This window comes from Carlito syrichta, unplaced genomic scaffold, assembly GCF_000164805.1.
Source record: "Carlito syrichta isolate Samal-C Ts95f unplaced genomic scaffold, Tarsius_syrichta-2.0.1 Scaffold313359, whole genome shotgun sequence".
NCBI classification, from domain to species: Eukaryota; Metazoa; Chordata; class Mammalia; order Primates; family Tarsiidae; genus Carlito; species Carlito syrichta.
In genome coordinates this window covers 843,665-856,216 of record NW_007257455.1, presented here as the reverse complement: position 1 = coordinate 856,216, position 12,552 = coordinate 843,665, and the positions used below count along the sequence as shown (strand labels likewise).

Below are 12,552 nucleotides of genomic sequence, written 5' to 3'. Positions count from 1 at the left end.
GTGTGTGTGTGTGTGTGTGTGTGTGTGTGTCTGTGTGTCTGTGTGTGCGCGCGCGCGCGCATCACCTGAGAATTGCTCGCCACCTGAGCTCAGCCACACTGGCGCAGCTCAGGCCAAAGCCACGCAGCTCAGTCTCCTGATAGTGCCCAGGTTGGCGAGTGTGGCAAACGGCACAAACAGGCTGCCCAGGCGGCGATTTCCCCTCGGAATGGGGATGTGTCCGTCTTCTGATGAATTGGATGGATGTGTTGTGTGTATGGATGAATATGCACACAAATGTGTGTGTGTGTTTTGTCGAACGGTCTCCAAGGAGGCCTTCGTCAGCGGCACCATGTGATGCCGGTCAGGAACTGTTGCTGTGTGTGGATCTATATTTAGCCCTGATGATCTCTCTGGCCAGGGAGAGTCCCTGAGCTGGGTGAACAAGGGGAAGCGTCCAGAGATCAGGGTGCTGCGCTCCTGATCGTCGTCTGGCACAGTCACACTCAGGGGATGAACAATCATTCTTTCCTTCTGAAAGCTGAGGCTGGAGCTTGTGTAGGGTGGCTATGCCTTGATTTAAAGCATCCTCAGACCCTGGTGGTACACCTCTGCTAGGAGACAAGGAGGTGGACAGTTCAGAGTATGCATCTGATTGGAGATTTTGGGGAGAGAACTGGTCACATGAGGGTTAGAGTAAATACAGACTTGATTTCTAAAAAAAGAAATAAAAATAACTCTTGGCTATTGAGGTTTTCATAACAGAAAAACAGAATGACAGCTTGTTAAACCTTATCAGTAACAGTGATTTAATTTTTTTTAAGTGGGGGACAGTGGCTGAGCTAGTGAGGACCTTGGGGCACTTTTGACAGAAATCAGGGTTTGCCAGAGTGCCATAGGATGCCTTTCAAGCAGGTTTGCCAGTGAAGACGAGATCAATCCTGATTAGCAAGTTTCCTATGGGCATTCTTCCACTACACGTTGGTTTATTCTTTGTTTTCCTAGAGGTGGCAACATTTCTGACTCCTGAACCTACTGGCCTTGCACTTTCCCGTGGTCTAATAAAGTGTTAAATTCTCAGGATTCATTTATCCTGTGCTGCATTTTCAATCCTGCTTCCACACCTGGTGCCTGGAAGCATACTGTCGCTAGGAGAAGAGGATTTCCAGAAAGCTTTTACATGCTTTCCCCTACTCCTTCACCCCAGCTTAGCAGCTCAACTCAGAGATTCTTAGAGGGAGGTCTCACGGTGTTTCTAAGTATTGTTTCTTAATCATATGTATTTTTTAGACTATTGTATTCTTACACTCTAAAATTAGCTACTAGTTAATAGAGTACAGTAGGCCAAATAAAACCAGTTGAATGACACCCATCTGGGGAAAAGAGAAATGGTGGGGAAATTGAAGGGGAGAAGGGGATGCCCTGGGTGCTTGGTGAGATTCAGCCTCTCAGTCTCTGAGGGCCACATGGAGGGACTGGACTTGGGAGGAACATTGCATGACCCTAGGAGGAACCTCCTTGGCAAGGAGATGAGGGAGAGAAGTGTATTCTCCCTTGCTTGGGAGAAAAACCTGGAATCCCTGAAAATGTGATTGAGAATCTTGACACCGATGCTGCAAATAATAAATGGGAAAGCTATCAAAACATTTTGTGATGTCCCAGAGAGGCAGATTGTACTATTGAAAATGCTATTTAAGATTTATGGCATTTGTATTGTTAGTGACTGAATTCAGGCATTGCCTTCCTACCCCTTTACTCTTTCAGAACTATAGTCGTCCTTTCTTTCGTTCTTCAGATCCAGGCAGCCTTAAGTTATCCTCAAGGGACAGATGTTGTAGCCCAGTGCTGTGGGCAGATTCTCACCCTGGAAGTAAGGAGACTTGGGTTGTGGCTGACATGGAACCCTGACCACTTACTCCCTCCCTCGGCCTGCAGTGTCTGGGAAATCGATGTGGGGCTGCTCCAAGTGGTCTGTGGGTTTCTTCTGGCTCCATTGTAACTCCTTATTCCGTGGTGCAGTCACATCATGCATGTGAACTCTGTGTGGGGGCTGACCCTTGTAGAGGGATGTGACCCATAGTTAGATGTTCAGCTGCTTTCTGCATACATGGAATTGAAGAGAGAAGAGTGACATTTCCTTTTATTGAAGAATTTATATACAGATTTAATATTTTCTTTTTAAAATCGTACTTTACCTTTATTTTTCTTCATGCGTGAGTAGTAAGAATTACTACTTATCAACAAGTTTGGGTCAAAAACATATATATATAGTTTTTTGGTTTAAGAAGTTAGTGTCTACTGTCTCCTACATTTTAAAAATTCTCTTCGGATCCATCATTTTTTCTTAGGTTTATATATTTATTTCATTTAAAGGTGTGCCTATACCTGGAAATTATTCAGTGGATTCAAACTTTATTAGGAAATCCTGGTAAGAAAATTAGCTGAACACAGAGAAAAATACAAGGTAGTCTGATAAGAAAGGATGACACTTTATAGACTACCGATATCTCTCCATTGATCTAAGAGAAGAATGGAGGAGGGAAGGAGTAAAGCCTGGTTTTCAAAAACCTGCAGCCAAAAAATAAAATGATCCCATGAACCATGTTACCTAATAAATATAAATAGAGACTGCTACTTTTTAAAATAAATGTCCTCATAAAGTATCAGATCATTTTTCTGCTGAGATGAATTGGATATATGAAAACCAACCCACCTTTTAATAAGGAATGCTCCCACATGGTGTTCTGTAACTCGCCTTGAGACCTGTTGTATAAAAGGAGATTCAGCTCCTCATGTCTGTGCATCAGTGTGTAGCCACCGGCCACGTGGGAGTATCTACGTTTAAGTGTGTTAAAATTTAAAAATCAGTTTCTCAGTTGCTCAAGTTACATTTCAAATGTTCAGTGGTTACTTGTGGCTCCTGCATTGGACAGTGCAAGAGAGAAACACTTCCAGTCTTCCAGAAAATTCTTGGTAGCAACATTTAATTAGCTACTGATCATTTCGACGATCCAAAGGATCATTTTATTCCTCTGTGAAATGAAATGTTCAATTCTCATCATTGATGGGCATCTAAGACATAAGGAGTAGGATCAACTCGCATTATTACCCCATACACGTCTTTACCTATGGCCAGTTCCCTGAGTCCAAGAATGTGCCAAGATGATAAACACCAAATTTCAGTATTTTTTCCCAGAACTCTAGTTGCCCTTCTTCTGCTTTGCCAAATGGGCACCAGCTCTTACTTCTGGAAAGCATGGAACCTTTCAAAGACAAGGCACGAGGAGCCATCTACTGGGGAGCTCGGGAGCTGCATGGATGGGGAGCTGAGGAGAAGCCATGAATGTCTGAAGAATGTTGTGCGTTCAGTTCCCACCCCGGAAAGATTTACCTCATAGAAAGAAATGAAATGAATCTTCAGACCATGACCTGAAATGTCATTTGTGTTTTAATAAGCTGCTAATAACATCTCCCAAAGACAAAAGATGACAAATATTATCTTTGGGTTTTTGTTGTTGTTACTTTTGTTTCTTTTTTCCCCCCAGGAAAACCAAAGATAATCAGTATTTGAATTTGAATCCCTTTCCTCCATCAATTGGGAACTAGTAAAGAATTTTCAAAGTAGATCTAGGACAAATCAAGCAAAATGCACAGTCATTTTTATATGGACACCTGTAAGTCAGATCAGGACTAATCTCACCATTTTATTTTGGTGAAAAAGAGGATCTTCCTTCCTCAAAAATACTGACTTTTCCTCCCTTAACCATGAGCTCTCCTAAGCCTTTGAAACTCAGTTCAGAAGAATGTGCTTGTCTTGGAGTCCCTTACTTTTTTTTGTTCACATGCCAAAGAAATGAGTCAGTTCTGAGTTGTCAGCTTGGTGTTGTTTGCCCTCTCAACACAATGCCTCTTTTTTCCAAGGAGGTTAGCAAAGGTGTAGCATTTCTACAATTTCCAGAGATACTGTTCGAAATCTCTGCCCGAAGGTCTACTGACAGGAGAAGATAATCTTCCAGACATTTTCAAGCTCAAAATAAGCCTTATTTTAGATAGCATCGGAAACCTGGGCTTCGTCTTTCCTCTGGCTCAAATCCATAGTTGAATACATCCCACAAGGTGCCATCAGTCTTTGTATTCTAAGATCTGGCAGTGCCCAAAGGAGGCTGAAAGCTTTGAGCTACCAACTGGAGTGAAGCTGAAATGTGTACTTCTAACTCAGCTCTATGTAACTCACATCCAGAGGGAAAGACATGCATTGTTGGAGATGTGTCTCGCCAAGGTGCAGGTTTTCTCTGGAGTCTAGATGGTAACTGAGGGACCAATAATTCTAGGATGTTACATTAAACCTCTGCCGACTGACAAACAGCTCTCCGAGTCTGGCTGAGATAGGGAGGCCTTGTCTACTCCAGGGTGGTGGTGGTTGCTTTTCTTGAATGGGGACGCATGCCCGCATCTGAACAGAAGCTAAGCATTGTGGTCACCATAAAGGCACTGGACTTGCTAACTGTGTCATCAAAGCACTCTATGATGAAACAAGGGTGGAAGGAAAACAACTTTATCCTTTGACGCCTCCATTTTCCATCCTATCCTGAGTGTAAAGGGAGCGCTGACCTGACGTTCTGGTAGAGATTTATGATGCACTTCCAGCAGACGTTGAGGGAAGACTTTTGATTTAGTTCCCATCCCTGCCTTCTCCTCAGCCTCTTTTCCAATTGGAATTGTCACCTGAAACCACCTCATCCTGGTGCACCTGCCTCTTCATAAATAACGTTGTGCAAAGGCAGTTGCTAATTCCAGCACTGTCTGCTATTCAGAGAAAGGCAGCTTTTCATCTGGTGCTCCAGCGGGCTTGAGACCATTAGGCATGCCTTTCAAACCCATTCATCCCGTAAATCACTCAGAGCTGGCTTTCTGGCTGCTGGATCAATGGCAGGCTGCACTTCTTCAGGGTCCTTGAAAGAACACGATCTATCTTTGTGACCAAATTAGTTGCCTCTCTAAGATGTCTCGTCTGTCAACTAACTTTTCAGCTTTCTAAATTAATTTTAAGAAAGATCGCTCATCTTGTATACCTGGGTTGTATATGTCCTTACTTCCTGTTGGAAAGCTTTGCAGCATAACCTGTCATCTCTGTGCTAATTTTGGTGATTCTGAATTTTCTTTTAGCCAGGTTTGTTGCTTTTAGAAACCAGAATCTGTTTCCTGTTGCCTCATGGCATCTCTCCCCACCCCAAAGTGCTGCCTCAATTTAAGCACAAAATAACAATGAAAAAGCCAAAACAAACACCTATTTCAGTGGCTCTACACAAACCAAAAGAATTGTCATTATTGTACTCTCTTTACATCGAGTTGATTAGTACTTCCTGAAAATACAAGTATTCCATGATTTCTAAGGAGCCAGTCTTAAATATGTGAGGCCAAGGCTGCCTTCAGAGCCACGATGTGGTACAATCTGGGGTAGAGAAGGCATCTAGATCCTTATAGGCCCACATGGGTACTTCTTCGTCTGGGGTCTATGGACTCTCTGAAAGTATTTTCAGACTTGTGGTATGCTTCTCTGGTGAGGAGGGGTGAGGAGAGGGTTGTGATCTCTCTAAAAAGTTAAGAGCCACCAGCTGAATAGGTATGTTGTGAGTTGTGAAGCACTGCTTTACAAGTGAAACTTTGGAGGTGAGTAGAAATTGCTTTGGAGATCAGCCTGCCTCTACTTAATGTGTTATTGGTGAGATTTGAATAAAGTCAGCAGCTTTTCCATGTGTTTCATACAAGTCACTCTATTTCCAAAGAATTAACGACTTGCTGTTGGACTTCATGGTAACTTGATGCCTGTGTTTAACTTGATGCTCTGTCATGCTAAGTTTGGAGAAGAGTCCATTTTTCATAAACACGAGTTTTGGTTCTCTGGTTTCCATTGATAGATATATTGAGTGGATAAAATCTGTGTTGAGAAAGGATGCAAAGGGGGAGAGGCTGCATTGGAAAATATAGAGTGGAGTGGTTTGAGTGCTTATGGGACCCCAGAGGCAGAGAGCGCTAGTTGTGGCCGCTGAAAGGAAGGCGTGAGGACTAGGCTGGTGGGAAGAGACAGGAAGAAGCTGTGGGTGAGAGCGGCCACATGATTAGCCTTCCTTCTCTGGAGAAACCATCAGGAAGTGACTCCTGATGGTGGTGGTGTCTGGGGCCAGCACGTCTCTGAATTTTCTTGTCCAGCACTTTGGGTACTGGATTTATTTTCTTAACAAGAATTAAGCCAACATTTGATCTTCTGTGCCTTACTTTTCAACTCCAGAACTGAAGCAGTTAGAACGAAAGACCCAGGCATCAACCCTGAGCAATACTTAAACAAACAGCAACCCTTGATGTGGTCAAAAGAGAGAACATACCTGAGAGAAGAAAAGCCACTTCGTGTGTCTTCCTAGGTGTTTAAAGGTGTGTTTAGCAAGCAGAACTTTCTGTTCTGTTCTGTGGACTTTGCTTCCCATTTACCAAATGTGTTCATCACACAGGCATTGATCCTTCAGAAAACAACAGATGGGCCACTGGTTAGAGATTTTCCAGCAATGGGTGATGAATCCTGGGACCCATGATTTTTGTTTGGGTCATTTTTTTCATTAAAAGTTTTTGCTGGCCGGGCTCAGTGGCTCGGCCTGTAATGCCAGCACTTTGGGAGGCCGAGGTAAGTGGATTGCCTGAGCCCGTGGGTTCGAGACTCGCCTGGGTAACTTGGCGAGACCTCATCTCTACAATAAATCAAAAAATTAGCCGGGTGTGGTAGCACGTGCCTGTAGTTCCAGCTACTTGGAAGGCTGAGGTGGAAGGATTGCCAGAGCCCAGCAGGCCGGGAGTGGCCACTGCACTCCAGTCTGGGCAACAGAGTGAGGCTCCAACTCAAAAAAAAAAAAAGTTTTTGCTGGATGTCCATGAAGTACATACCAACAAAAATATAACTGTATTTCATTGACTCTAAGAAACCATCCATTATAAGATACTCTGTCATTTCATATTGCTAAAGAAACACTGTCAGTTAAGTATGTTTTCTTATCATTTGACTGTTTACATGCATCCCATTTTTGAATATGCTACAATGTTCTTTAAAGTATCTGTTAGAATTTCTGGTATCTCTATGTCTAGATGAGACTGGGCTTTGACTGCAAAGGTCAGGTGTTTAAATACCGCTGTTGACAGTCTGACTTTTTAATGAGTAATGAGTGGTATTAATATGTCTTTGGAGCAAGGGTTCATGCAGAACATGTAAAACGTATAAATTATTCTAATAACCTATAATTGGGGACAGACTGACAGGATTTTCACTTGACAGTTAAACATTAGAAGTTCAGAGAAGATCATTTGCAGTATAACATGATGTAGTATAATGATTGTTGAGCCTGGAATCTGAAGACCTCACCCTGACACCCTACTCTCACTGTCCCTTACTTGTGTGTAGTCCCAAGTGGATTATTTCAGTTTTTCTGAACCTCAGCTGCTTATACAGTCGAAAAAGGATGAGGATGCCTGGCAGATGGCATTTGTAGTCAGCACGCTGTGACACTAGTAGAGCCTGTGAAGTCCTCGGGGCCTTCCATATCACAATCTTAGGAGAGAGACCTTGAGGGGGGTGCAGAGAGAGAAAGGCCCATGGCGTGCAGAGACCTTCCCAGCACATGGATTCTGCAGCAAGAAGGTGTGACTAACACAAAGAAGAGGGCTTCAGGAATTAAAGGACGCCGTCGTGAGTGTATGGGAGGTGGAAGTTATGACTGTTGTGCAAAAACAAGAGTCTGGGTTCTCTTGAAGTGACTTGAGTCCTGGCATTTGAGTTTGACTTGTGCAAGTTCAACAATTATGGTGGCTCATGGAAAGGTGAAGTCAACTGTTTAGCAAGGTCACTTAGGGCCACTTAGGAGGCAGAAAAGAGATCTGTGGCATAATCTCTTCCTACAGTATGTCTTCCTACATCTTAGCCTGGTCACGTCACCTCTTTGGGTCTCTGTTCTCATATTTATAAACCAAGGAGGTGGGACTGGGTTATGATGGCACCCAGGCTAGGCTTGTTGGTGATTGTTTTGTGGTCATTGCTAAGGTCTCAGGACCCAACTCCTGTCCTCCCACTGAGCTACAGCTTCCAAGTCCTCTCTGCTCATCTTTGGGCCCCTGGACTGCCACTGCTCACTGGTGAACTTGGAAAGGGAGATGAGATTTGTGTCCATATCCCAGAGTAGATGATTTTGATGGTCCCTTTGAGTATTTATCATTTTTTGATTTTCTGGACTTCCCAAATCCTGGCCCACCATCTTCTAAGAGCACTTTCTTATAATGGTTTCAGTAGCAATGAGTAGGTGTTTTTTTTTTTTTGCTTGGTTGGTTTGGGGTTTTTTGTTTGTTTATTTGAGTCAGAGTCTCACTGTCAGAGTCTCAACCTGCTGGGCTCAGACAATACTCAGCCTCCCAAGTAACTGGAACTACAGGCATGTGCCACCATGCCTGGCTGATTATTTATTTATCGTGGAGACAACTCTTGCCATGTTGCCCAGGCTGGTCTCGAACCCTCAGGCTCAGGCAGTTCTCTCACCTGCGCTTCTCAAAGTGCTGGAATTACAGGCATGAGCCACAGCTCCAGGCTGAGTAGGTGTTAAATGAAGGAATATATTCATGGTTCCTGACAGAACAATTCCCAACTCCAAGGGCATGACAGACTGAGTTCCACTCCTTATCCTGCCTGTGAAGGACACCGTGTGGCTACAACCATCTGAAGCTTTTTAAAGCCAGCTAGATTTTCAAGCCAAATCTAGAGAGTGTCTTCCCTCAAGTTTATCAGAAGGAACTTTTAGATGCTTTTCATCCCTGCCTCCCAGTTGGGGGATGTTCTGCCTTCCTCAGGGCAAGGACAGACTGGCTCTTTTTCTTCCCACCAAGGACAACCATTTTGCAGTGATTATACTGCACATGAATTGTACCCATAGAAACCTCACAATTTGAAGAGGAGAGAAGTGAACTTAGTCCACTGCCTTATAAAATGTTGACACTGAGTGCGTTATTTATTTAACCGCAGTTCCTGCATATGACATTTTGCCAATGAAGGGGGTGTGCAGAGCATTTGTGTTCATGTTAAGTCCCATAGTTCCTGTCCATTGGCTCTTGGGATCATGTGTAACCTAGAGCAGCAGTCCCCAACCTTTTTTGCATCAGTGACCCGTTTCATGGAAAACAATTTTTCCATGCACAAGGAGGGGGTGATATCGGAATAATTGAAGCACATTACATGTATTGTGCACTTAGTTTATTACACTATAATATATAATGAAATAATTATACAACTCACCATAAAGTAGAATCCTTGGGAGCCCTGGTTTTGTTTTCCTGTAACTAGATGGTCCCATCTGGTGGTGATGGGAGACATCACCGGCATCAGTCACCACCTCAGCTCCACCTCAGATCATCAGGCATTAGATTCTCATGAGGAGCACGCAACCTAGATCCCTCGCATGCACAGTTTACAATAGGGTTCACGCTGCTATGAGAATCTAATTCCCCGCTGATCTGACAGGAGGCCTAGCTCAGGCAGTAATGTGAGCGATGGGGAACAGCTGTTAATCCAGATGAAGCTTTGCTTTCGCCCATGGCTCACCTTCTGCCGTGTGGCCCGGTTCCTAACAGACCACAGACCAGTACCTGTCCATGGCCCCGTTGTTGGGGACCTCTGCCTTAGAGGAGAGACACAGGAACGATGACCCTGGTAGCAACAAATCCCCTCATAGAAGTTTCTTGGGATCACCTTCTTCTCTGTGGACATCTGTTCATGGATCCCTTTAACCCCCTCAGTGCTGGCCCGGCCATGGATGGACACGCAGAAATGAAGGGATTTTTTCTGTTTACTATTCCGGATGCATCTTTTTCAAGATGCCTTCTTCACCTGCTGAATTGGCTGTAACACTCCACCCTGGCCACCTCCTGCTGAGGAACGTGCGCACGTTGTGATGCTGTGTCCCCGTCTGCCATGGCTGGAACAGATGCGCCAGAAGTGATGGATATGGCTTCACAGACAGGGCTCCACACCCTCCCCTATTCACATGCAGATGACTTTGGCATCTTGAAAGAGGGCTGAGCCCAGGTTGTGTCCTCCTACCCTGCCACACACCTTGTCCCTGCCAGCCCATGGCTGGAGCTTGGCCTCCCACATTGTCTGCCTCCGAGGCCCTATCTCCATAGCTCCTGAATGCCTCTATTGTCAGATGTGCTGCCCAGCCTGGAGTCTGTCTCAGGCCCGGCTCTCATCCCCAGAAATCCGAGTCATGACTCAGTGGCCTCCGGCCTATAGCGCACCTACTGACAGGGCCTCTGTGAGTGACAGAGCACAGATGGAGAGGAGGACTCATCTTGGGACTGTCACAGGGCTCTGTCCCCAAGTCAGGTGCCTTTTCAGCCCATGTGTGTTTTATAGACACTCCTCCCCCAGGAGAATTGACACAAAGGGGTGAAAATCAGCAGCACCTGATCTTCCTGTGGAAGGTGGGAGTCAGCACTAAATATATTATACATGCATACTTGTGCATACATGTATGCTTTCATATATGAACACACACGGATACACACACATAAACACATGCATACACACACGAACACATGCATATATGAACACGCGGACATATAAACATATAAATACATACATGAACACACCCATACATGCATATATGCATACACGTATAAACAGATTACTCATGCATACACGTATATACACATACTCATACATACATACATACACGTATAAACAAGCATACATACATACGTACACATGTATATAAACTAACTCACTCTTTCCCTCTCTCCCTTTTAATTCTGGGTCTCTTTGTAATGTCAGGTGACTCTTCCCTACCCAGTTTGAAGGCTTGCCCATTCCCACCTTAGGAAACCTGTGACTCAGTGGGATAAAGCCATTCAAGCACAGTCCCTCTACCCCTCTCGCAGCCTGGTGAGATATGTCTGAAATGACAGCAGGCGACTTGAATCTGAGTCCAGGTTGGATTCTTTGGTCTGAGGAGCAAATGGTGTTTGCGTGAATGAGAGTGGTACTCAAGAGTGTGCATGCATGTAGTCCTTACAGAGCGACTTGGTTCTTGATGAGTTCTCACATTGTGTCGGACCTAAACTTTTTTCTAATGTGCGTGTATGGAGTCTATTAAAGCTCACTTTTATTTTCATACGGCAAATTGCTGATACTATGTTTTCTTCTCTTTCATGCCTTTTAGGAAAGCATGCCTCAGACGCCTCCCTTCTCAGCCATGTTTGACAGCAGCGGTTATAACCGAAACCTCTATCAGTCAGCCGAGGACAGCTGTGGCGGGTTGTATTACCATGACAACAACCTCCTCTCTGGGTCTCTGGAAGCGCTCATCCAGCACTTGGTTCCTAATATGGATTACTATCCGGATGTAAGTAGTTCTGTGCCTCTGAGACATATCTGCCTTGAGCAGAAAGTACAGTATAGTAGGCATTGATGCCACAGAATTATGTCGGAATTACTGAGTTTTCCTAATTAGAAATTGCACATTGATTATTGAATGCTTTGGGATCAATTGAACCTGGGTAGGGATCAGATCTGGGATAGTCTGCATATCAGTTTCTTTTCAAGCTAGGTGCTGAATTGCAGGCAATCTGATATAATCCAAATGAAGTATCCATAGGGTTGATCCATGAGCATACCTTAGCTTCTAAATAGAAAGTCAGAACACTGAATACTGCTAGAATATGTCATGCATGTTTTATTTCTAAGACCATCACCATGTTAAGAAAAGTGAATGTAGCCAGAGAAGTACATAGAAAAGTAAATGAGATTCATTCTCAAGGTGCAGCTCTTCACAGATGGGGATGTCAGATGACATATTAGCTTTTGTTTTACCTTGGTGACCCACATTTATATAGATGGTGATTTCTAATCTAGGGAATTTGTTGTCCATTTTTTTTTATAGTAATTCCAAGAGGGCAGAGAGGAGAACACTACAGTGCAGAGTGTTGAAGGTCTTCCTCAGCTCCAGCAAGCACACACGGTTTTCTGTCTGGGGCAATTGACTTTCTCCTTGTCCTGGTACTACAGCTGCCCCTGTGGAGTTGAGCTCAGTAGCTTAGTGATTCTACGCAGTTGATTATTGATAAAGATCTCATGAACATATCTAGAGACTGCAGTCATTTGTTTTTATAAACTATAATAATAACTATGGTGTGCAAAAGAGAGTTTGTGCTTGCCACTGTAACTCACCATAGTGCTCCTTGCTGAGTTATCACTCTGTGATTTGTTACATAGGGTTTTTCAGATATATTGCCACACAGAGAAAACTTGTAACCAAAAGTAAAAGGAATCCCTTGTTCAGCCCTGTAAGTGTTTAAGGGCTAGTAGAGACGCCTAAGGGAAAATAAAACAAAAAACAAAACAAAAAGAACCATGGAATTTTTCTTTTCATTGGGAGTCTGAAACTATTATAACAAATAAGCACTACTTCATTACTGGCTTCTTGGGAGACAATGTGGTTAAAGAAAAGTGTATAGTGTTACATTGTGCTTTATCAAATTGCTTAGCCTTTG

At 43.8% G+C, this 12,552-nt stretch overlaps 1 protein-coding gene across 6 annotated transcripts in view; it reads left to right on the top strand.

Moving 5' to 3' along the window:
- The window catches only part of RASGEF1B (RasGEF domain family member 1B), a 363,583-nt gene that overhangs the window by 323,820 nt on the left and 27,211 nt on the right, over positions 1–12,552 (top strand). For 5 of the 6 annotated variants that reach the window (XM_021718719.1, XM_008070344.1, XM_021718721.1 and 2 more), the window contains one exon: positions 11,223–11,405. In XM_021718719.1, the coding sequence (XP_021574394.1) occupies positions 11,229–11,405 (177 nt within the window). In that variant the 5' untranslated portion in view covers positions 11,223–11,228. Of the gene's footprint in view, positions 1–6,268; positions 6,409–11,222; positions 11,406–12,552 lie in introns of all 6 variants that reach the window. The other variant, XM_021718720.1, reaches the window with a different exon arrangement.